This window comes from Chiloscyllium punctatum, chromosome 16 (assembly GCF_047496795.1).
Source record: "Chiloscyllium punctatum isolate Juve2018m chromosome 16, sChiPun1.3, whole genome shotgun sequence".
NCBI classification, from domain to species: domain Eukaryota; kingdom Metazoa; phylum Chordata; class Chondrichthyes; order Orectolobiformes; family Hemiscylliidae; genus Chiloscyllium; species Chiloscyllium punctatum.
The window spans coordinates 12,095,868-12,122,955 of NC_092754.1; the positions used below are offsets into that span (position 1 = coordinate 12,095,868).

Below are 27,088 nucleotides of genomic sequence, written 5' to 3' on the forward strand. Positions count from 1 at the left end.
GAGGCACTGGATACTGCAAAGCCTATGGGCCTTGACAACATAACGACAATCGTACTGAAGACTTGTGCTCAAACATTTGCTGTATCCCCTAGCCAAGCTCTTCCAGTACAATTACAATGCATTGTTACTACCTGACAATGTGAAAACATGTCTACTCTCAATGATCAGTAAAGTGATAGAAGGTGCCATTAACAGTGCTATAAAGCAGTACCCGCTCAGCAATAACCCGCTCAGTAATGCCCCGTCTGGGTTCTGCCAGGACCAATCTGCTCCTGACCTCATTACAGCCTTCGTTCAAACATGGACAAAAGAGCTGAATTTTAGAGTTGAGGCGAGAATGATAGCTCTTGATATCTAGGCCACGTTTCACTGAGTGTGGCATCAAGGAGCCCGAGCAAAACTGGAATCAATGGGAACTGGAGGACAAACTCTCCATTGGTTGGATACATATCTGGCACAAAAGAAGATAGTATTCGCCTAGGTTCAACCATCTTCAGCTGCTTCAGCAATGACCTTCCCTCTCTCACCAGGTCAGAAGTGGGGATGTTTGTCATTGATTGCACAATGTTCACCACCGTTTATGATTTCTCAGATACTGAAGGAAGGAGTCCATATTCAAATGCAGCAAGATCTGGACAGTATCCAGGCTTGAGCTGACAATGGCAAGTAACATTCACGCCATACAAAAGGCACACAATCAGCATCTCCAATAAGAGAAAATCTAACTGCCGCCCCTTGATAATTTTGCCATCACTGAATCCTCCACTATCAACAGCCTGGGGGTCGCCATTGATCAGAAATTCAGCTGAACACATAAATACAATGGTCACAATAGCACTAAATCCACAAACATCCACTCCCTCCACCAGTAAGGCCCAAACGCAGCAGTGTTTACTATCCTCAAGATGCACTGCAGAAATTCACCAAAGATTGTTAGACAGCACCTTTCAAACACATGACCAATTCCATCTAGAAAGACAAGGGCAAAAGATACATAGGGACACTACCACCTACAAGTTCCCCTTCAAGCCACTAACCATCCTACCTTGGAAATATATTGCTGTTTCTTCACTGGGATTCCACAAAATCCTGGAATACCCTCTCTAAGAGCACTGTGGGTCTACCTGCAGCATATGGACAGCAGTGGTTTAAGAAGACAGCATGGTGGCGCACTGCTGCCTCACAGCGCCAGGGACCCGGGTCGATTCTAGTCTGTGTGGCATTTCCACATTCTCCCTGTGTCTGTGTGGGCTTCCTTTGGGTGCTCCAGCTTCCTAGTGCATTTTTCATTCAAATAGCATGATTTTACATTGATAAATTCCAAACCTGTCAACCTTCTTTCTAAAGAAAACAGCCTCAAGCCCCTCAGCCTTTCCTCATAAGACCTTCCCTCCATGCCAGACAACATCCTAGTAAATCTCCTCTGAACCCTTTCCAAAGCTTCCATATCCTTCCTGTAATGCAGTGACCAGAACTGTACGCAGTACTCCAAGTGCACCACACCAGAGTTTTGTACAGCTGCAGCATGACTTCATTGTTTGTAAACTCAATCCCTCTACCAATAAAAGCTAACACACTGTGTGCCGTCTTAAAAACCCTATCAACCTGGGTGGCAACTTTCAAGGTTCGATGGACCTGGACACCGAGATCCCTTTGCTCATCTACACTACCAAGAATCTTACAATTAGCCCAGTACTCTGCATTCCTGTTACTCCTTCCAAAGTGAATCACCTCACTTTTCAGCATTAAACTCCATTTTCCTGTCAGCCCAGCTCTGCAGCTTATCTATGTCCCTCTGTAATCTACAACATCCTTCATCACTATCTACAATGTTGTGGCCATAAGGGAGACATGGGTTCCACAGGGGCAGAAATGGTTCAGGTGAAGACCATCCTGTTTGTAGAGGTCCCACCTACCCCAGAAAGAGCCCCAATTATCCTGGAATCCAAAACTCTCCGTCCTGCACCATCCCTGTGTTCAAATCCTCTCTCTCCCTATTCCTCACCTGACTAGCACATGGCACAGGCAACAAATCAGAGATAACAACTCTATTCTAACTCTAAGCTTCCACCCCTAGTTCACTGAATTTCTGCCATAAATCCCCATCTCTCTTCCTACCTATGTCGTTGCTGCCTATGTAGATCATGACTTGGGCTGCTCCCCTTCCCCCTCAAGGATCCTGAAAATACGATCCGAGATATCACGAGCCATGGCATGTGGGAAATAACACACCAACTGTGAGTCTTTCTCGTTCCCACAGAACCTCCTATCTGGTCCCTAATTATGGAGTTGTCAAAGGCTAATGCTCTGCTCCTCTTCCCCCCTCCCTTCTGAGCAACAGGGACAGACTCTTTGCCAGAGACGTGTACTCCATTGCTTACTCCTGGTAAGTCATCCCCTCCCAACAGTATCCAAATGGTATACTTGTTGTTGAGGGGAACAGCCACAGGGGATGCCTGCACTGCCTGTCAGTTCCCTTTCCATGCCCTGACAGTAACCCATCTACCTTCTTTTACTTGAGCTGTGACTATTTCCCTGTAACTCCTTTCAATAAGCCGCCCGAATGATTTGAAGATTATCCAGCTCCAGCTCCAGTTCCCTAACACGGTTTTCAAGGAGCTGGAATTGGGTGCACTTCCCACAGATGTAGTCAGCAGAGACACTAGTGTTGACCCTTACCTCCCACATTCTGCAGGAGGAACATTCAACTGCCCTAACCATCATTTACACTGTTCTAAATTCCTAACAAGACTACAGAAAACTCTTAACAACTTTCAAAGCCATCTTTAAAATTAATGCAGTAAATATCACAGCCAATTATGTCCAGAAACACCTTCTACCTGTTATTTTAAAAAGAAAGACACAGGTCCCTATTAAATCCTGTGAATTCAAATCATATTAGAGCCCAAGCCAGTTATGATCTCAGCTGGTGATACTACTGGGGAGACAGAAATCTACTTGATAGATCATATTTTGTATTGTTTTAATTTAACAAGATGGTCTTTCCAAACTTGCAATGTTGCAGATTGGGATTGAACATTAAAACAGAAGTTTATTACATGAAAGAAGTAGGGGTAAAATAGAACTAACCAAGTTATTTGCATATAGCACAATTGGAAAGGTTTTGCCACATATGCTAAAAAGATGATTCTATTCCCAACATCATCACTTTACAGGACTCAAATAACAAAGAGAGTTCCCTTTTCCATCATCTATAAGGAGAAAGTGAGGACATCCAAGAGTTTAACTTAACTGTCTCTTTCATTTCTGAGCCTTGAGAGTGTGATACCCTATCCCTTGATTACTCACACAACTGAGCTTAGACTTTCTTAGCTTCAAATAATGAATTCAGATTTCTGACCAAATACTTCTGATCTGGTATTTTCAAACTTAAAACCCTTACTCTGAGATAACCTGTTTTCTAACTGTACTCCACTAACTCCTTTGTACAAGATAAACTGTTTTTGCAACTAACCACAACCAAGACATCCGAAAGCTGAAGTGTAAAGCTTGGCAATTCATAGATTTTTCCTGCAAGTCAAGAAAAAACTCAATTTCTGATTCTTCTACATCGAAAGCAAGCAGGTAGTTTTCCATATTTACTCTTTTTGATCATAAAACTCTCAACATAAATTCCCATGTCACTCTCTGAGCCGCTCTCACACATAGTTGTTTATAAGTTACAGTTCCAAAAAGACTGACAAGTTAATTATTAAACTGCCCTCATACACATAAACCGAAACCAACGCGCCACTAGTTCAAGACTCGTGCTCTAAATAAATGATATTATTGTGTGTAAATCAAAGACTTTGTATCACAATCCATCAAACAAAATTTAATGCTGTCAAGGTGAGCTTCTGATCACACATCTGAATGACCACAAAGGTGACAACAAAAGCAAACAACATTTATGTACTGGCTGTAAATACTAAACTGTCCAAAAGTGCATCACAGGAGTATTAGAAAACAAAACATGATACGGAACTACATAAGTGGTAATTGGTCAGATGACTAAAAGATGAGGTAATTGATAGCTTTAAAGGAGGAAGGTGATGTAAAGAGGCAGAGAGGTGTGTGTTCGTGTGTGTTTGTGTGTGTACGTGTGCATGTGTGTGTGCATGTGCATGTGTGTGTGTGCGTGTGTGTGTGTGTGTGTGCATGTGTGTGTGTGCATGTGTGTGTGTGCATGTGTGTGTGTTCATGTGCATGTGTGTGCATGTGCATGTGCATGTGTGTGTATTGCAGAACTTTAGCCTCTAGGCAACTGAAGACAATACCAGCAAGGGTGAAGTGGTTAAAATCAGGGATGCATGAGAGGCTGGAGTTATCATACGACCATAAGAGGAGTTAGGAGACAATTCCAAAGCCTTAATGAACACCTGCTCTATTAGCATCATCACACAAAAAGCTAATGCCCACTCATAACAAAATGGCACTCCATGATCAAAAATGCCATCAAGACCTTCCAATCAACAAGAATAGTTCCTGAGGGACATGATGGAAAGGGAATCTGCTCATGGGCAACAATGTTACACTGCACCTACTGGCTGACAATTGCTGTCCTCACTGTGGGAGAAGCTGCAAGGCGAAGGCAGGGCTTGTAGGCCACCATACTTAGAACACCCAGAGTTGACACTAACATCTCAACACCTATCTGCAAGGAAGAATCAACCTTGGCATGAGAGATTGCAGATGATAACCTGCTGGCTAAACTTTGATCACCTTTACAACATTTGTTATATGACCTAGTGTCAAATATGTTGTCATAATAGTCTGTGAGACACCTTGGTTGTTTTATTATATTAATGGTCCTTTATAAATACTGTTATCATACGAATATGCTGTTTCATGTAGAATTGAAAAAGATCAAAAGGAAGCAGAAGCAATAATGACTAATTGGATTGCACTGAAGTCAGTGGGAATCAATAGGAAAGGTCTCTTCTAGTTAAAGTGATCGCTGACACTTTGGAAGGCATTCATGGTTGTTAGAGGCCAGCAGATTACAGCTGAAGTTTCTTAAGGTAAAGTCCTTGACTCAATTAATTTTCACTTCCTGACCCCTAAAAACCTTGAGGGTCAAGTGGAGAGAATTTTCATCCTTGCCTCAGATAGATGCAGCTCCAACAAAATCTTTTCTGATTAATGCTCATGTACTGACCTTAATTCCACCCCCTCTACCAACAGCACACTATAACCCAAGTATGTTCGACATGAAGGATACATTGAAAGACAGGACAGTAAAATCTCTGAAACGTCATCTCTTTCAAACCATAATAATTGTGCCAGACATACATCACTCTCCCTTTATTGTTGCTGAGTTATTAATTCTTATACCACCCTAGGAGCGCCATCACCACCACACTGACTGCACGGTTCAGTAAGACCATTTTCTTAGGGCAACTAGAATGGGCAGGAAATCAGATTGTAAGAAATAGTAGCGGGAGTACATCATTTGGCCACTCGAGCATCCTCCACAGATACTGCAGCCTTGTCCACCACACTATCAGAAGAGTGCGGAAGCTTTGGAGAGAGTGCAGCGAAGGTTTACCAGGATGTTGCCTGGTCTCTAGGACATTGGATGTGAGGAAAGGTGAAAAAGACAAGGACTGTTTTCTCTGGAAAGACAGCGGCTGAGAGGAGACCTGATAGAGACCTACAAAATTATGAGAGGCATTGATAGGGTGGATAACCAAAGGCTTTTTCCCAGGGTTGAAGTTCAATTATAAGGGGGCAGAGTTCAAGGTGAGAGGGGGAAAGGATAAGGGCGATGTGCGAGGGAAGTTTTTTACACAGAGTGGTAGGGGTCTGGAACACACTACCAGAGAAGGTGGTGGAAGCAGGCACGTTGACGATATTTAAGAGGTATCGGGATGGTTATGTGAATATGGAGGGAATAGAGGGAGAGGGACCGAATAACGGCAGAAGGTTTGTTTTTTCAGTTCAGCTAGGGCATGATGATTGGCACAGGACTGGAGGGCTGAAGGGCCTGTTTTTGTGCTGTACTTCTCTTTTGTTCTTGTTCTTTGTTCTCTACCATTCAATAAGATTGTGCCTAATCTGTATGTGGCCTAAGCTCCACATTCCTGCATCTCCTCTCCACCCGTATCAAATAGGACATAGAGTCATGGAGAATGAAGACACCCTTTGGTCTAACCAGTCCATGCCAACCATAATCCCAAATTAAACTAGTCCCACTTACCTATGCTTAACCCATATCCCTCCAAACGTTTCTTATTCATGTACTTATCCAAGCGCCTCTTAAACTTTGTCAATGACCCTGCCTCCCTTGTCCAGGGAAGAGAGTTCCAAAGACTCTCTGGAATAAGAAACTGTTATCATTTCAGTCTTAAATGGGAGTCTGCTTATTTTTTAAAACAATCAGAGAATGCTGGAGAAACTCCGCAGGTCTGGCAGCATCTGAGGAGAGAGAAACGGAAGTTAACGTTTTGAGTCCAATATGACTCCTCTTCATACTCTCCTAAATAAGACCTGTACTGGACTCAACATATTAAATCTGCTTCTCTCCTGACAGATGCTGCCAGACCTGCCGAGTTTCTCCAGCACTCTCTGTGTTTGTTTCAGATTTCCAGCATCTGCAATGTTATACCTTTATCCCTTAATTTTTAATCTGTGTCTCCTAGTCCTAGGTACTCTACATTCTGAAAACCAATAGACTAAAGACCAATACAGAACAGGAACAGGCCTTCGGTTGTCCAAGCCTGTGCCATCACATTTTGCCCTTCCACAATAAAACTATCTTCACTTACAATATCCGTATCCCTCTATTACCTACCTATTCAATAAGAGGAACCTCATGGAGCTTTCAAATTGAGACCACTATATCAGTGTATTGTACCACCCTCGTTGTAAATCAGGACATCAAATAACCCATCCTCACCCCCTAACCCCTACACTTATTTATACCATGGTATAAGCAGTGTGTGGGATCATCTCATGTCTTCACTTCAGGCTGGAACAGTGTACTAGCTGCAGCCTGAGGTAGGCCCTGACATACTGAGATAGTTCAGTACATGCTGTTGAGGGTTAAAACAGAATCAGAGAGACAAAACAAAACGATGAAGTTCATCTACCTTGTATTTAGTGTGTGTGATCTCGGGAAGGCAGTCAATGAACTAAATATTAAATTCGAATGGCAGTGACTATGCTACTGTCTTCTTGTATTTTTAAATCATTGCTTAGTTGTGATGTGACTCATCAACATGTTTTTACACTTAATCCGATATTATCCTCATTTGTTTCACTTCACTGACCAGCAAGGTCCCAGATCATGAAGGGATGAGTCACTTTTTGCTCTGAACAATTTGGCACTGTGAGCTGTGATCTTTGCATGGCTTTTATTGTTGAATTGAATCTAAAATCCACTGGTCTTGCAAGTAATAATTTAAATAACTCTTCCTTTAGAACAACTATTGTCTTTGATTTATGAGTTTGTTTGAAAAGGGTTATGTGAATTCAACATGAATGCCTTTGTTGATAAACAGAATCCATCAGTGTAATGGGAATTGATTTATTCTTCGGGCCAAGTAAACTGCTGACAGCTCCCTCCATAAATCCAGCCTTACAAAATAGAAGTGTCCAGGATTGATCAAATCCCTACAACATAGAAGCAGGTCATTCAGCCCATCGAGTCCACACTGAACCTCTGAAGAGCATCTTACCCAATCCCTGTAGCCCTATATTTCCCATGGCAAATATACCTAACCTGTACACCTTTCAGCTGTGGGAGGAAACCCACACAGACACAGGGAGGCTGTGTAAACTTCACATGGAAAGTTGTCGGATGCTGGAACTGAATCCAGGTCCCTAATGCTGTGAGGTAGCAGTGCTGACCACAGAGCCACCGTCCTGAACTTCTTGTGCTGTTTCTCTCGTCAAATAGCTTGCCAACATTTATTGTCAACTTTCAGGAGCAAGTGGTCAATGATCTGGATGGCCGTCCAGCAGCTGTACAATCATATCCTGCTGAAGAGTGAGAATGGAAGGAAAGGGGAGAAAACTGTATGAGTGATACAAACAGTGTACCTCCAATAACTGTGCCCTGGATTAGATTGATTGGTTCTTTTGATAAAGTGCCAATATCAATAATATTGAGCATGGGGAGGAGCAGCGCGGAGTTTGACTGCCTTTCCCATTCAGAGACAGAGAAATTCAGAGAGCTATCCAATGATCAAACATAGCCAGTCTTGAGAAGATTTGTAACTCAGGTCGAGGTTCTGGATGTAGGCTTGCTCGCTGAGCTGGAAGGTTCATTTCCAGATGTTTCATCACCCAACTAGGTAACATCTTCAGTGGGCCTCCAGGCGAAGCAATGCTGATAACTCCTGCTTTCTATTTATATGTTTGGGTTTCTTTGGGTTGGTGATGTCATTTCCTGTGGTGAAATCATTTCTCAGGGGGTGGTAGCTGGGGTATAACTCAATGTGTTTGTTGATAGAGTTCTGGTTGGAATGCCATGCTTCTCGGAATTCTCGTGCGCGTCGCTGTTTGCCACAAAATGACATGACCCTCTTTCATTGGTATCCTTACATACAGTTGAGGAAGGACACAACTTCGACTGGGACAATACATCCATCCTCTGTAGGACAAGCCAAACAGAGACGTGCATGAGAATTCCTAGAAAAAGAACAGGAGATTAGGTTACCATGGGAAATGATATCACCACAGGAAATGACGTCACCAACCCAAAGAAGCCCAAACATATAAATATAAAGCAGGAATTATCAGCATTGCTTCATCCAGAGGCTCACTGAGGATGTTACCTAGTATGGTGACAAAATGTCTGGAAATGAATCTTCCAGCTCAGCGAGCAAACCTACATCCAGAATGATCAACCATTTATTAAAAGAACTGCAATTATTGATGATCTGAAGCATAAACAAAAGTCGCTGGAGAAAGTCAGTAGGTCTGGCAGCATCTGTTGAGAGAAAGCAGAGTTAATATTTTGAGTCTGGTAACCCCTCGTCAGATCTGAGTTCAGACCTGCTGAGTTTCTCCAGCAATTTCAGTTTTTATTTCAGCCCTTCATGGCTTGTGCAATGAGCCTGCCTTTTGTAATGTGTGTCCTACGATCTTATTCTCCACAACCACCTGATGAAGGAGCGGCGCTCCGAAAGCTAGTGCTTCCAAATAAACCTGTTGGACCATAACCTGGTATTATATGATTTTTAATTTTGTAATATAGTGCCATTGGAGGCTAATGGTAATAGGATCCTGTGATAAATACAAATGAACAATATATTACATTGCTGCAAGGCTGCACAGCAATCTGAAAGTCCTCATACAGGCTGTGCCTAAGTCAGCCCTTTAAGCTACCACATGTGTGCAAAATAATTTAAAAGGACCACATACTTAAGATGTTTAATCCACCCTTCCTCAAAGACCAGTCCAAAGATAAAGATCTGCAGTTTACCTCAAGAGCCTCTACTGAGTCTTGAATGGATGCAAGATTTTTGCTTTCATCACCCCACTCAGAAACTTGCTGCAAGTATTGCTTAACTGCATGGTGGTGATGGCCTAGTCATTAATCCAGAGACTGAGGTAGTGTTCTGGAGAACCAGATTTGAATGACGCCATGGCAGATGATGGCATTGGAATTCAATAAAAATCAGGTTTTAAGAGTCGAACAATGACCATGAATCCGTTGTCAATTGTCAGGAAAAACCCATCTGGTCCACTAATGTCCCTTTGGATTAGATTCCCTACAGTGTGGAAACAGGCCCTTCGGCCCAACAAGTCCAGACTGACCCTCCAAAGAGCAACCCACCCAGACTCCTCTCCCTCTGACTAATGCACCTAACACTATGGGCAATTTAGCATGGCTAATTCACCAGACCTGCACATCTTTGGACTGTAGTAGGAAACCAGAGCAAACCCACGCAGACACAGGGAGAATGTGCAAACTCCACACAGACAGTCACCCGAGGCTGGAATTGAACCTAAGTCCCTGGTGCTGTGAGGCTGCAGTGCTAACTACTGAGCCACCGTGCCGCCCAAAGGAAGGAAGCTGTCATCTTTACCTGGTCTGGCCTACATGTGACTCCAGACAATGTGACTGACTCTTAACTTCCCTCTGGGCAATTATGGATGGACAACAAATGCCGGCCGAGCCAACAATGCTCCCATCCTGTGAATGAATGAAACAAACTTGCCTGACATCAATCCTAAATCAGCCTTTCCTCAGTTTGAGCCTGCACTGACCACCTTGTTTGCTGTCTCAGATTATTTACAAGTTATGTCCTGGAATTATGGGATTTGAACGTCTAGTCGAAGAACGTGAGCAGATTTGTCAAACATGATTAACCTGTCACAAAACCATATTGATTCAGTTTGATTGTGTGAAGCTTTTCTAAGTGTCCAGCCTATTTCTTCCTAAAGAATGGACTCAAGCATTTTCACAAAACAGATGGTAGACCAACTGGCCTATAGTTTCCTGGTTTACGCATCCCTCCCATCTTGAACAGAGGCATCACATTTCCAGTCCACTGGAACCCTCTGGAATTTACCAGCACAGTGCAGCACTGGTAAAATAGAAGATGTATGTTAAGAAGTGTGATTTCCTTAAAAGGGATCTGGTGATGAAGCTCAGCAATGTGACAACTGTAGATCACACCTGTCTCTACCTCACCATTTCTAGCTTTATGGTGAGTGTGAAGTTTATGCTGTGCCCCAAATAATGAAATTAAATTGTGTAAATTTGGAATCCCCAGTCACTGTTGAGCTAGCTCATCAGAGCTGGTGACAATTGGGCGACAATTTCAATGATATAACCCTGGATTTCCATAGTTTCCCATTCATACTTGATATTGAGGTGTGGACAGGACCAGGCGCATCTCTGATGTCTGTTGACACTCAGAGGTGAGACTCATGCTTGCTCATGGGTAGTCAGCAATGAAGGTGAATGAAGTGTCAGAATGTCACCAACATCTGTGGATTTCTATCAATAAAGGAGGGATGGGAGGAGATTAGAGGGTGTAAAAGAATAAACCTTGTATAGATCAAGACATAACATCAGAGTTTGAATTAGAATTTTGCGAGCTCTTCAGATTCAAATGAACTTTCTCCTTTCTGTTTTTCAGGTGGTGAGCTTTGCAAGTCTCAAGTATGATACCTCTTACACTTGGATGGTGTTGTGTTTCCTATGGTGCTCCATAGTGCAGTCTATTCTCCTGCCGTTATTCCTTTGGGCTTGTGACCGCTACAGGGCTGATGTGAAAAGTGTATGGGAAAAATGTGTAGCCATTATGTCCAATGATGAAACAGATGACGGTAATGGTCCTTCTTGATTGAATTCTGTAGAGTTAATATCAATTAGTGCCTTGAATTTAGCTTGTAAATTCTGTCCATTTAAAGTCATTGTCCTAAGTTTATATGAGGTAACCCAAGTGGCACACTGCAGCGCTGCTATGTACAGCCTGTACACTGTCCACTGTTTAATAAGGGGCCCAGTCTGTACAAAGTCCCTTTGTACCTATGGCATATGGTCCTATCTCTGTTGTTTCTGTACATAGGACATGGTGCAGCCTTCCACAACACTGAACAAAGACAAAAACACAATAGTCAGAATCTTGTAGAGTTCTGAGTGATGTGGACTATAGTTAAGCTTTGTGACAAAATCAGATGAAAAGTTCAGTGAAGCCGATTTGATGATGAAAGCATCTCGCTCCATCTTCTATGCATTTCACAAATGGCATGGTGTGTAAGGAATGAGACAGTAACTAATTAAGGAGGATTATTGTTCATTAAATGCCTCATTGACACTTAATTAACTAATCCATTAATTACACCATTTTACTATCTTATCAAAGCAAACTAGCTCTGGAGAAACCTCAACATAGCTAGCAGAGCTGATGTGTTGCAGATTCAACTTGCTGCTTGCTCTGAATGACCTCCATGTTGTACATTGGGAAAGAACATCTCAGGGCACATGCCATGGGCACCATCCACACGTATCCCATTGATATGGGCCAGTCTCTAAGAAATCTCATGGCACATCTCTGATCCACTTACAGATCACTTCTGCTCTTCACACTGCACTTGGGCTGCACTGGTAATTATCAGTGTAACACTGCAGCATAGACACGCAACCAGCTTGTGGACTGGATGGGGCTGAATTTCCAGGCTCTTCACTCACTGTCATAGCATGCACTCAATCTGAGCTGACCTGGATGCTCTTTGCATCCCTGCCTTGCATTGTCTTGCATTGATTATTTGCACTTTGCCCCCTCAGCCAGAGATACCAGGCTCAGATTACTGCTGTCTTGCTGTTCTGTTTAGGGCAGACACAAAGGAAGGAAGCTTGTTATGATGGTCAGTCAAAGAAGGGGAAATAGCCTTTGCTCAGGGAGTCCTGGCACTGAGACTAGGCCAGCTTCTGGTTAGAGTCCAGAGGCTAGGACATGGTCAGTCAGCCACTCAGAGTGGTCAGAGTTGGGATTTTGCCCTTATAAGGGGTGAAGAGCCAAACATCTGGCATTCCACCACTTGTCTGCATCCAAGAGGCTGTTTCCCTCCGGCCACCCTCCCACCCCGGGAGTGTGAGGGAGGCAGGCAAGTGGGTGGTACAGCTCTTAATGTTGTTGCAGGGTGGGGAAGTGTCCCTAGCCAGTGAAAGGGCAGCAAAGAACATCAGAGTCAGTGCCTTTGGGGTTTGGGGGGGGACCACAGAAAGTGAGGGAAGGTGTTCCAGACAATAATGAGAACGGTAGATGGGATGTAGTGGGAGTTGGATACAATGTCAAGGATAGAGTGAGTGTGACACATCATGGAGAAGAAAGTGGCACTTATCCTGACAGGGTGGACAAGGTCATTGACCTTCTTCCTATAATGGTTGTGCATTCCTCCAGCCGGCAGGTTCTGCCCTGACCCAACAGGCAGCCTCAGATTAGGCTGGGCATGGTGTGGTGTGGTGTTCCCCACCGATGGACCTGGGAGACAAGGAAGTCACACCCCTGAGCCACTCTGTCCAGCAACACCTCTCAGTCCCTGCCCACAAAGCATGGCACTAAATGCCCTTTGTCTGCCACATTCAGGAACCATGCAGAACAGCTCTTAGCTGATAGTCCAGGTGCACAAAGAACTTTTAAAGGTGGCACTAGTGCAAAGGATGCTGGTGATTTCCAGCACTGCTGAGTGGTTAGTTATTCTGGGAGCAGCGTGTGGTAAGGTGGGTCCAAATCAGATGTTAGCGACATAATAGGGGCAACGTAAGTGGTTAATGAGGCGAGTTTGATAAGATACAGCGAGAAAGCTCACGATACCTCCTGATGGAAATCCCTCCAAAAACTCAACGCATCTCAGATTTAGCCAAAGAAATGTGAGATTCAGCCCATTGCAAAGTTGAAATGTTTTTTGTTGCCTTCGTTGGTGAACCCCTAATAAAGTGAACTCATAATAGCTGCTTGTAGCTAGGCTGGTATCAGCTTTACAATGTGACACCCAGCAAAAGACTTGCATTTATATAGTGCCTTTCAAAATCACAGGAAGTCTTAAAGCACTTTGCAGCCAATTAAGTATTTTCAAAATGAAATCACTTGTAATCTAGAGCAACCAATTTGCACATAGCAAGCTCTCACAATCAGCAATGTGATAATGACAACATAATCTGATTTTGTGATGTTGATTGAGGGATAGGTATTGGCCAGGCCACTGGATGTAAACTCCACCCTACTGTTTTTCCGAATAGTGCCAAGAGAGCTATGTACAGTATTGAAATGGGAGTGCTTTGATTTAACATCTACAAGACGGCACCTCTGATATCGCAGCTACCCCTCTGCTCTGCATCAAAGTATCTGCTTTGATTTTTGTGCTCAATTCTTTGGAGTGGGTCTTGAACCCAGGACCTTCTGTTGATGATCCCTTCTGGGATTTGCTGCAGTATGTAAGGCCTGCTGTTTAGATACGGCCCAGTGCATGAGGATGCCATATTTTGCTCATAGTTCAGGATGTTCAATATCCCAAAGGAAACATGACCATAGTTAAGCAATAGTTCTATGCTTTGCACAGTCTAGCCCTTAGTGTGTCCACGCATTAATATCTCCAAATGAATTTCATTGCTAATTCAGCAAATTACCTCCCAAGTGGCATGTACTATTACGCACTCTTTTAGTGCAAACATTTAATTTGAAATTACTTTCTGATTTAATTTCAGGCTTCATTAGCAGTGCCTTTTAGAGAAGATGTGTTGCAAATGTAGCTTTAGACAATTTTGAATTACAAATGACTCATAAGATGAATTTCTTTGTTTTAGGAAACAGTCAGGATGGAGCAATTCACTCGGAATCTTTCTTTGAAAGACCCTATGAATATAACTGCACCACTGAAATCCTGACAGTAGATCGCATTGCCAAGTATGACTTCTCAGCTCTGGAAAGGGGAGTGCCTCAGGTGTACCCAATGAGAGAGATGCAAGAGGATAAGATGCAATATTTACAGGTATTTGTCTAAACCTGGATTCCAGAGATTAGAATTTGTTGTGTTATTAAAACATACTTTTACTCCAAGCTATTGAGTCAAATAAATCATTTGCCTTCAGAGTTCTCCTCATTCTGCTTGCTGGCTATAGTCATTCGCCTCTTTATGAGTCATAGAGGTTAGGATTTTGATCCCTGTTGTTCTGTAAGTCTCTTCTGTTTCCCTAACATCACCCCACTCCGATGTGTGCTCCTCTGTCCCTCTCCTTCACTCTAGGCCCTGACACATGCCCTTCAATGGATTATAAATGTTGTGGGCCTTTCTGCAAGTGTAGGTTTAGACTGTGAGTTGGCAGGTTCATTGGTCATGTCTTTGGGTAAAGGTAGAAGTTGTGGTGAAGGGTAACCCTGTCCGCCCACATCTGTTCTAGTGTAGGCCTCCATTGGATGGTGAGCTGGTGGAGGAATCTCTCCACTGAAATCTCTTAGCACTCTCAGTGACATCCCAGTCTGAGACTCAATCAATGTGAATAAAGTATGAACCTATCATACTAATGGCCGACCGACAGAGACTACACCCACACTGGGAAGCACAAGTATTTATGATTGATTGGGGAATCACGACTCTCTTAAGCCTTTGAATTAGCTTGTGTTTTACTGAAATGTAATCTCACAACAGTCATTCAAAAACCTCCACATTGTAATTTAACTACAGGCTAGTCAAAGATTTACTTCATTCTTCAGAATATTTTCTGTTAGTATTCTGCAATTTATCATATCTTACATATTATTATAGTCATGCTAATGTATAAAATTCTACTGAAAAATATGACTAATCTATTTGAATGGGAATATAACAGGGAAACAGGTATGAGGGAATAGTCTATGTTGATTTATTGCACAGATCTTCAGGCGTAGGCACTCAAATTGATTGAGATTCAGCAAAGGAGACACCGTACAAAAAAATTAAAGGGAAGGTTGAGGGTTCCTGTCTCACCCAGTATGAAAGGAGTAGGAATTGATTTTTCCTGCTGGCACTTCTTTCCTGTAATTTTGAAGTTTAATCTTTATTTGAAGAACAATGACTCTTGCCATCAGTGGTGAGCAATCTATCTTTTAACAATCTCATTAAATGTTGGGAATCAACTATTTATGGCCTGAGCAGGAACTTATTTCAGTGATTTGAATTTTGGACTTGGGGAGAAGGTACTGATTTTCACATTTTAATAAAGTTGAGGTCATGCAGTATTTTTAGAAGTGGGATTTTAATATTGAAGTGTACAACAAATATCAATTCTATTTGTTATCGATCCTCGCAGTGAGAAGTTAAAGTAAAAGCAATATTGTTACTCAGAGGCCCTACCATTGACATTTCTAAGTTGGGCAAGTTTCATCATTTTGAAAACTTAAGACATTTTCAAAATGGTAGCCATAAATTCAACCTCCTGGAATGATGTGCTGTGGGTTAAACGTTTTATTAAGAGCAAACATGTTTTATCTCTTGAATCTTTAATCAAATACAAAGTAAACTAAAGATGCAGTCTTCTTCTCTGATGGCTAGAAAATTAAAATCAATCTGAGCCCTGTGTTCCAGCTTCACTATCCTGAATTGGCTGTTGTGGTATTGGTTTATTTGCTGGCACCCTTCATCAAAATCCATGAGCAGGCACAGCCTCAATATCTTCTCTGATGAGTAATGGAGCTCCCCTACCAATTTCTTCCTTCATACCAAGCATTTCTCCCACCACCACGACCACCTCTTATTTCTTAAAAGAATTCACTTCCTACACAGGTTTGAATACTCCTCTGTAGCCTTCAGTTTTTATTCTTTACCATAACCCCATAATAATTGCTCCTTGGATCCTCCCTCCTCCAGGTGCTTTGTCTGACATGGTCTTCCTTATGCCTGCATCTTCATTTGTTGAAATCAAGATTCATTACACAATCTGTTTCTCTAATTCATTTTTCCTCAGAATCTCAAACTGTGGAACATTACTTCCATTTCTCTCATAAGCTATGGACTTCCAACATTTATGGCAACTAGCTATTTCTTGATTTCGCTTGTTTTGCCTTCTATTCTTTTCAGCCTTTTTCTGACGACCTGCGATTGGCCATTCACTGCGTTTTCTTGGTTAAGGAGCTGTTCATTCATAAACGCCATCAAACTAAAGTATAGAGACCTGGCGCTCTTTGGAGTGTAATCTTTGTGACTTAATCCATTGCCCATCAGACCTGATAGGTAGGCCTCACTCCTGCCATTTTGGTGGTCATTTCACGCGGGGCTTCACCAATTTTTCTTTGCTCTCAGGGTTATAGCTGGAACCTTCTAGGTCTGCGAAGGTCACTGTCACCATAACAATCAGGGGGATATTGGCTATAGTATTTTGGAATTGTTTTCTCGTTGAGCTGGCTTCTCCAATTGTATTTAGTTGCAGAAAAGATTAAAAATATGCTTTTATACTGTTTTTACAGATGTTAAGACAAACAGGAATTTCAAAACTGCCAGCAAAATGAATTCCCCAGTGGGCCAATGAGATACTCCCACTGTGCCTGGACGTGTCGTTTGGCACATTTTCATGGAGCTATGCCAAATCCGCTGGGTGCTCCCTGACTCAGTTCCCACCTAGGATTATCAGTTTTTTGGAAAATTGGAATTGCAGCAAACATTTTTGGACAAGATTGACCTCATTATTCTCCTTAAAATGTCCTTAGCTGCCTTATGTCATTAATGGATTGCCACATGATGGGAAGCAGCTTAGTACCATGTAAAGGACGACCGAACGCCCAGGAGTGTTGCTTTGGTACAATTCCAGGAGGCTGATTTTGTTATAGGTCTTTTCATGCCTGGGAGTGGTGCTATAAATGCATTTTCTTTCCTTCTTGCTATTGAGAAGCTGAGGCCTAGAGTGTAGGATTCCATCAAGATTGAAAAGAAGAGGAAAGAAGTCATGATAAATTAGGAAGTAGTCATTAGGTGATGCTAAGGTTGGGTTTTAAAGGCCAGAAGATTATGAGGAAGGGAAGACTGAAGGAGGTAAGGAGTTCCACAGCTTTAACCTGCTGACTATCCAACTTTCCATCTGGGCCCCCCCGTCTTAGCTGCTGTTGTGAAATGGTTCCCACTCCTCATGTACTGGTCTCCTCCCCTTTCAGATCTGACATCTTCTCCCCACTCCTCAAAGAGCCCTCTCTTGACCTGATGCCCCCTGCATCAACCAACCCCATCTCCAACCTGAAACAAACGCTCATCGAGGCACACCGACTAACAAAATGAAGACACTACCTGAGCAGCTCATAGTACACGTGAACATTACAGCAGTCAACAAATAAACCAAGAGCACTTGGTTGAGTCAAGAAGATCTGGAACGTATAGACACATTTGCTTTACTGAGCTTCCTGCCCCTCAGCCTGTGTGTTGATGAAGAGTTGGAATATATTACAGTCTATCTTCTTATTTTCTCTTGAGTGGTTTCGTTCGCAAGATAATCTGTACTTTAAGGTCAAATATTTTATCACAAGTGGCCAGCACCCATACAAAGATTATTTACAAGAATCACTAGTCTCAATGTCATATCATTTGTTAAAAACAGTTATTATATATCCTCTGTGAACATTAGCATTCTGTGGGAAAGAAGGCATTGTTGGTTCTGACAGCTCTCTCTCAGCTGGTTTACTTCAACTTCACCCTGCTGTATATTATAATTATTGTTTGCGTATCTCTTCCATGTTGACAGCATTATGCCCGGTGATTCTGTTGTGCTGATTTATTTTGAGTAATGGATTGCATTGTTCTGCAGACACTGCAATAAACAGGCATGTTTCACAGGGAAGATGCTGATTTGCCACTAATTTGAGCCTGAGTGGAGCTTTGAAATCTATATTCTCTCCATCACAGTGACAGTCTAATTCCACCATCCTAACATCATCCATCTCCACTACTGTATTGGCTGATATGTTGCTAACTCTGGGCAGAACTTTATGGCACCTCAGTGAGACTGGGGAAGAGGTATGCGCCAGAGAACACCTCGAAGATTCCTCAGGTGCTCTACCTGCCGATCTCTGGCTTGTCCTTCAGTCTCAGCAGAGTCGAGCAAAGTCTGGGGAAGCACCACACCACCCTCCCACCAACTGAGGACATTGAGTGATCAATTAAATGTCTATTTCCTGTCTTAGGTTTGAGGCTGGCAGGAAGAGTGTCAGGGACAATGCCAGGCAGAACATGGGTCTTAGGTCTGAAGGAGGAGAACAAGCCTCCTTTCTACATTGGCTTCCCTCTCCACCCCCTGCAAGGTGTGACCACCACTCGAGAGCTCGTTACCGTGGCCTCAACATCAAGACATCCAACCTCTCTCCCACACCCCTGACCCCTCTCCCAATTACCCTGACCTCTCTCACAACTCCCCGACCCCTCTCCCCACCCCTCGACTACTCTCCCTACCTAGACCCATTTCCTAACCACGCCGAACCCTCTCCCCACCCCTGACCGCACTGCCAAACCCCTGACCCCACTCCTCATCACCCTGACCTCTCTCACAATCCCTCGAACCCTCTCCCCACCCCTGACCTCTCTGCCAAACCCCTGAACCCTCTCCTAATCACCCTGACCTCTCTCACAACCCCCGACTCCTCTCCCCATGCCCCTGACCCCTCTTTCCACCCACCCCCCCGGCCCTTGTCCCCACCCCCCTGACTACTTTCCCTACCTCCGACTTCTCTGTCAATTCCCTGACTCCTTTCCCCATCACCTAACTCCTGTCCTAACCATCCCGACCACTTTCCCACACCCCGATCACTTCAAACCCCCCTGACCTCTCTCCCCACCCCAGGTCCCTCCTCCGACCCCTCTCCCAAACCCCCAGCTCCTCTCCTCATCCCCGGCCCCTCTCCCCACTTCTCCGACCCCTCTTCCCACCCTGACCCCTCTCCGAAACACCCTGCTCTCCCCCATCCCACTGACCCCCCTCTCCTAACCACCATGACTCTTCTCCCCACCCTGCTGATCTTTCTCTACCCCCCCCCCCCCACCCCCGATCTCTCATTCACTACTCGCCATGAGATCCTGCACTTACCTCTTCCTGGAACCTGCTGACTAATCAGCTGTAGCTCCCTGAGGTGGGTGCTTCTGCCTGAGCGAGGGACGAGAATTGTATCTCTAATCAATTAAAGCCTAATGAATCCTAATGAATGCTTCTCACTAACTGGCTGCTCTAATTGGTGGGGATCAGTTTCCCACCAATTCTTTCAGGAGCATCCTGCGTGCCCATTTCTGCCCTTGGCACTGCCAGAGTCTAACTATGTAAAGCACTGCCAGGCAGCTTCACGTTATCCAGAAACCTTCACTCGTTTCAAACTCAGCCCTGAGTTTAAACTGGCACCATCTAGTTTAAACACATCCCTCCTTCCTCAAGCAGATCTGAAAATTGATTAACTCGAACATCTTAAACAAACAAATTCAATCGCCGCTGAATTCCAAACATTACAATGTGCGTAAACAGCACATACAATTCAATAACCATTCCTGAATTGGTAAAGGAAAATACACTACCCTGTGAATATTTTTCTTGCTGTCAATCAGATACTAGAACACTATTTACTCTGGAACCCAAGGAACTCATTTGCTCTATTCTTCAATCTAAAACTATTTTAAAATGTAACTTTCTTGTGGGAAATCAGAGACTTCCATTTCTGGTAAAGAAGTTTCTTGTTTTGTTCTGAAGATGTTGCCACCTTGTGGAGGAACATGGCAATTGGCACCGACGTAGTGTAAGAAATACAGCTGCTTTTAAGAGAGGGAGTGCTGCTGGTGGTGGGTTTAACCCCAAGGGTCACCACACCTCAGGCGAGGGAAAGAGTTTGGGAATAAGAATCCTTCAGAGTTACTTCAGCCATTGTGAAATGAATTCACACTCTGGGTCACGACCAGCTGTCCAGCCAAGAGGCTTATATGGGCATTTGGCTAGAGCAGACCAAATGCTCATATAAGCCTGTCCCCCTTTTCAAAATGACTCTACTTGCCTGCCCTTTACCCAGGCCCTTTGATTTAAAACACATATATACTCTTTTATGGAATGTACTAAGGCCTGCATTTGTTGAAAGTCTTTAATTGCCCTTGAACTGAGTGGCTTCCCAGGCCATTTCAGGGATAATTAAGAGCCAACCACTTTATTTTCTTTTCTGAATCCCCTTTTTATTTTTTTTTAAAGCCCCACATTATCGCCAAACTGCAGCAGTGCTTATTTCTCCCCAGCAAGTCAACCACTTTATTGTGGATCTGGAGTCTCATTTAGGCCAGGTGAGGTAAGGACAGCAGATTGCTTTCACGAAATCAGTGAACCAGGTGGGATTTTATGACAATCACTGATAGTTTCATGTTCATCGCTATGAGCTTTTATTGATTGAATTTGAATTCTGCCAGCTACTGGATTATTGGCCCAGTGGCATTCTCATGATACCACCTCTCCCTCAGTGCCTAACAGGTTATCAATCTTAGCCTTCAATATACTCAATGAATGATGGCCAGATTTTGGCTACGTATGCAAGCTGCTCCAGTTAGAAAATGCTTGGATTCTCTGGACCCATCTTAGTAATAAGGAGCCCACCACATGTCATGTTTGCTCCGTGAGGGAGGTGGGGTTACTGGGTATATTGGGTCTACAAACATTGGAACCAGAACATATGCAGACATGGGGATGGGCAAGTACCAAGCTGGGCTGATTAGAAGCTGTTTGGTTCTCTGGAAATTTGTCCAAGTTGTTTTATTAGCTGCTAGGGTCTCAAGTCCTCACCCTCATGCCCCCACCTACCTATCCATGGACTGTCATCTCCATGCCAACTCAATGTCAACCTGTGTCCCCTCCCACCTAGCAACCACCCACCCCTTCAACCCCATGGCCTTTCATACAATCCACACCACCTTCATGGCCCCTTAACTGGTATCTACCACGTAAGATTTGTGGAAGTGAAAACTAAAGCTTCTCAAACTCCAGTACTTTCACTCCGACACACTTAATAGTGAAAGAAAATTCTCATTCATTGGATCCATTCAGTCTTAAATCACTAGAATCTCTTCTAAAAGCAAAGACTGCTGCATCAAAGATAACTAATCCTTTAAATGTCAATCTGACTATTAACTTGGAAACACTGTTGATGGAATTGTACCTTTTAAAACTCAATTATGTGTTGATAGTGTTGTAATGATAGCTGTTAGGGAAAGACCCCCCAAGAGTTCTATTTAAACTGAAGTAATACTTCCTTCTTCATCTAAACAATGACTTAGTCACTCACTGACAGCTTGTTTCTTTTTAAAGTGGGGCATTTCTAAAACCTTCTGATCAGGACAGTTATACAGACATTGTCCACCCTCTAACATTGTTTACACCTACTCCATCAACTTGTGATTGCCACAACACAGCTTAAAGCCTTTGCAGCAGCCAAAATGAAGCATGTTTGAACTCAAATATGGCATGGTGGCTTGGTGGTCAGCCACTTGGGTTCGATCCCAGCCTCGGGTGACTGTCTGTGTCGAGTTTGCACGTTCTCCCTCTGCCTTTGTGGGTTTCCTCCGGGTGCTCTGGTTTCCTCCCACAATCCAAAAATGTGTAGGTTAGGTAATTGCCTGTCATGTTCAGGGATGGGTAGGTTAGGTGCACTAGTCAGGGGAAATGTAGAGTAATAGGGTAGTGGAATGGGTCTGGGTGGGATACCCTTCAGAGGGTCAGTGTGGGTCCAAATGACCTGTTTCCACACTGTAAGGATATTGCGTTCAAGTGGCTGTGCCAAGTCTGGGTCTCCCTCCTGTATGATTTATTCCCCACTTCGTTTTGCATTCCAGCGAAATTAGTCTTTGGAAATGAATGGGCTTCACATCCCAGTCTAGCCCACCATTTTTTTTTAGTGTGTGGGCAGTCAGAGAGACTCTGTGAAATTCCACCCCGGGGCAACCACTTCTTTTTGGTGTCGAGAATTCCAAAGGTTGACAACCCTCAGGAGTGAAGTTTTTATCTCAGCCTGAAATAGCTGATTTCTTCACCTGAAACTTTGCCTCTTAGTTAAAGGTCTTCCATGCTGAGGGGGTCACCCTTCAGCATCTGTCACGAATTTCAGGTGTTTTGACAAGATAGCTTCTCATTCTTCTAAGCTCCAGAATGTATCAGTGCATTCCTACTCCGTCACACCTTGTAGGATCATCTCCTCATCCGTGAAATCATCAAGTGAACAGTTAATTGCTCTGTCACATGTCACCATCACCACAAGGAAAGGAAACCTAATGACCAAGCACCCTGCTTTAATGAGAAGTGTAGGAGAACGTACTACGAGCGATATCAGGCATATGTGTAAATGATGTGCCCAACTGTTGAAGCTACAGTATAGGACTGTGTGCATAGGAACAGCAAACAATACATGGAGCTAAGTGATTCCACAGTCACTATAGATGTAAGCTCCACATTCTTGCAATATCCAGGTGGTGTGGAAGATTGAACAACTGGTTGGAAGAGGAGATTCATGAACATCTCCACCCTCAATGATGGTCAAGCCCCAGAAGGTCAGTGCAGAAAACAAGGCTCAATCATGTGCAATGGTTGTCAATCAGAAGCACTGACTAGATAGTCCATCTTGGCTTCCACTGTCCATCACTGTCAACCATCACCTCCCATCAGATCTAACTGTGTCTCTAGCTAAGTTGTTCCAGAGCAGCTACAACACTGGCATCCACCTGACAAAAAGAGAGTTGGTGTACCCTGTCTACAAAAAACTCACAATAAGTATAGTCTGGGCAATTTCCACCCTATCAATCTCTTATCCTCAGGAAAGTAATAAAAGCTGTTATCAAAGGTGCTACATTTTTCACCTGCTCACTGATATCCAGTTTGACTTCCACCAGGACTGCGCAGCTCTGAACCTCATTAAAGCCTTGGTATAAACATGGACAGAAGAGACGAGGCAAGACCGACTGCCCTCCAAGGCAACAATATAGCACACAGTCCTATACTGTAGCTTCAACAGTTGGGCACATCATTTACACGTACGCCTGATATTGCTCGTAGTACGTTCTCCTACACTTCTCATTAAAGCAGGGTGCTTGGTCATTAGGTTACCTTTCCTTGTGGTGATGGTGACATGTGACAGAGCAATTAACTGTTCACTTGAAGATTTCAGGGATGAGGAGATGATCCTACAAGGTGTGACAGAGTAGGAATGCAAATTGAAGTCGGTGAGATTTCGAGAAACTCTCCATTGGTTGAGATTGTACCAGCACAAAAGAAGACTGTTTCAGTGATCAGATGCCAGTTATCTCAGTGGGTGAGCATCACTACCGGCTTCCTGAGAGTAGAGTCCTGAGCTCAACCAACTCCAGCCAGTTCATTGATAATTTTCCCTCCACACTAAGATAAGAAGTGAATGCTTACTGATGATTATGCAATGTTTAACACTGTTCAAGTTTCCTCAGATAATGAAGCAACCCATGCCTACATCCAGTAAGATTTGAACAGCATTCAAACTTGGGTTGACAAGCAGCATGTAACATTTGTGCCACACAAGTGCTAGACAATGCTATTTCTAACAAGAGAGTCGAAGCCAGCTCTCTGTGAAATTCAGTGGTATTACTATCCCTGAAATCTTCACCATTAGTACACTGGGAGTCATCATTGAGCAGAAACCTAACTGCAGCAGCCCAATAAATACTCTGGCTACAGGAGCGGGTCAAATGCGGTATTTTGTGGTAAGTAACTCATTTCCTGACTCCCAGAGCTGTTTCAGCAGCACATTGGAAAAATGATGTAATATTTACTGGCTCAGTGCTGCACCAACAATGCTCCAGATGTTTGAGATTATCTGGGACATAGCAGCCCACTTGAACAGCACTACCTTAAGTATTTAGCACTGCTGCCTAGAACAACAATGGCACTTGTTGCAAAGGAAAACCACCTTGAGTAGGTTTCCCTCCAAGCCACACATCATCCCAAATTCATCACCTTTGCGTTGTAATCCTGGAAGTCCAACATTGTGAATGCATCTAGATCACTAAGACAGCCACAGTTCGAAAAGATATCCCATCACCACCTTCTCAAGGGCAATGAAACAGTCTTTGTCATCAATACTCACATCCCCGAGTGAATAAAATGTAAAATCTCGAGCAAAGATATCTGTCCATGTGAAAGGAGACCAAAACTACACATCATGCTACATATGTAATGTCATGAGGGTCCTGTATAATTGCTGTGACACATACTTACAGTAATACTTTAATCTTTTGCAATAAAGGTTAGTAAATAATTTGTCTTACTGGTTGCTTCCTGTACCTGTAGCCTGGCACTGTGCCAAAATATCCATTATAGCCTTGACAATGGTAGGACATAATGTCAAGACCATTATTATGGAGTCTTCAGACATGCCTATACCAGCTCATGATTAAGGGTGAGTCTCCGGATCCTGGAGGTGTTTTGAACAACCGTACTGATCTGCTGAGTGAGATCAGCTCATTTAACAGAGACCCGAGTTTGAATGCGGAACCACTCTGATCTATGGATTCAGTTCTATAGTGAATCTCTTGGTAATTTATCATCTTTATAATCAATACATGCATTTATGTAGTCCCTTTAACATTCACAAGAATGGTACCAAACAAAGTTTAGCACTAAACCACAAAAGGAGATATGAGGACAGATCATTAAAAGCTTGGTGAGAAAGGTAGGTTTGAGATAATTGAATTGAGTTGAATTTATTGTCACGTGTACCAAGACACAGTGAAAAGCTTTGTCTTGTGAGCAATACAGGCAGATCACAGAGTTAAGTAGCATAGATTAGTAAATAATAGGGCAACAGGGTAAAAACAAAAACAAAGGTCCAGGCGAATGGAGTGTCCTGAAGAAGTAGTGGAGAGGTTTAGGAAGGAAATTCCAGTCTGCAGGTTTGTTCATAATTGGTCGAGGGGTAAGAGATACCCATGAGGTTCAGATTGGAGGAGCACAGAAATGTAAGATAATTGGTTGGGCTCCCAGTATGGCTCACTTACACATGCAAGAAGCTGCATCTATTCATTCACATGGTCCTGTCCTGTGCAAATGTAAGGTACATGTCCTCATACTGCATCACTTACCCCATGGAAATGCTAATTAAGTCTGACTCGAGAGTTTTGAGTATAACTAAACACAGGTTGACTCTTTAATGCAGTGCTGCAGTGCCAAATGATGAAAAGCTAAATTAAGACACTATCTGTCCTTACAGCTGACTAAAATACATCCCAAGTTATTGCTTCAGAGAAGTGCAGAGAGGTTGTTCTGTGTGTCTGTCACCATCCCTCAGTTAAGGTGCCTATAATACACCATGTAGTCAGTGCAAAATTGCTTTTGTGGGCTTTTACTCTGTACAAAATGGCTACTCTGTTTCCTACATTACAGCAGTGACTACACTTTGAAAGTAATTGTAAATCTTTTAGAGATATCCTGAGGTTGTGAAAGGTGCTATATAAATGTATGTACTCCCCTCTCATTGGGCCAACGCTTTTAATAAATTCATAGCAGCTGGCGAACTTTAATTTATTTACATGACATATCTCTTTATCACTTCTCATATCCTGAGAATATTCTGAAATGTTTTACAACAATTATTTCCTTTTGAAATGCAGTCCTTATTGACATGCAGTATTCCTTCAAGCCTGATCTGTCACACATCCCCCAAACCTTATGCTCCAATTGCCCTGCCTTCAGCTGTTAGGACTTAAATTCTCGAGTACCCTTATTTAAATGCCACTATCCACCGCTTTTCCTTAAAGATTCTCTTAATCCCTACCTTTTTTGTTACCCTTTCTCATGGACTCATAGAAACCTACAACATGGAAAGGGACCCTTTGGCACATCCAGTCCATGCCGAACATAATCCCAAACTAAACTAGTCCCACCTGCCTGCTCCTGGCCCATATCCCTCCAAACCCTTTCTATTCATGAACTTATCCAAATGTCTTTAAAAAGTTGTAATTGTACCCACATCCACCACTTCCTCAGGAAGTTCATTCCACACTCGATCCACCCTCTGTGTATTAAATAAATTTGCATCTCATGTCTTTCTTAAATCTCTGCCCTCTCACCTTCCAAGTGTTGAAATGTCCCATCTCAGGGAAAAGACAACGGCCGTCATCAAATTGGTCCACTTATTGTGAAGTATTCTATTTTCAGTCTCTGCTGTGTTGACTTATGTTAATTTTCTTCTCAAAATGCATCTGAATACAATACACTGGCAGCAATAAGGAGCATGATTGTATTTGCTGGCTGATGGGATCTAAGTATTGACAAATGCAATCAGCATCCAAGAGCAAGAGTACTATTTCATTATCTTCGAAGGAACTTGCTGAGTGCATTGTGCGCCAGAAATGAAACAGTTATATGACAACAACTATAACTGTAAGTAAAGGAAAAGCATTGTTATGGTTCACCAATGGTGCTTTTGTCACCTACTATCCTGTGTTACAAGGCACTGTTACAAATGTAATGCCCTGGGCTCTATTTTAGCCACTTGTAAGGACAGACAGAACCTTGATTTAACATCTCATCCCTTAATACTGTACTGCTCCTTTGGAAATGTCAGTCTGTGTCAAGTCTCTAAAATGGCCCAATGCTGCATGTTATATCTCAAGATTCTTACCAGGATCTTGGTGGCTCAGT

General features: G+C 43.1%; 1 protein-coding gene across 5 annotated transcripts in view; it reads left to right on the forward strand.

Annotated features, from left to right (window-relative positions):
• Positions 1-27,088, forward strand: part of gpr153 (G protein-coupled receptor 153) — a 95,108-nt gene that overhangs the window by 66,202 nt on the left and 1,818 nt on the right. For all 5 annotated transcript variants that reach the window (XM_072586232.1, XM_072586230.1, XM_072586228.1 and 2 more), the window contains exons 5-6: positions 11,097-11,286; positions 14,267-14,451. In XM_072586232.1, coding sequence (XP_072442333.1) covers positions 11,097-11,286; positions 14,267-14,451 — 375 coding nt within the window. The remainder of the gene's footprint in view (positions 1-11,096; positions 11,287-14,266; positions 14,452-27,088) is intronic.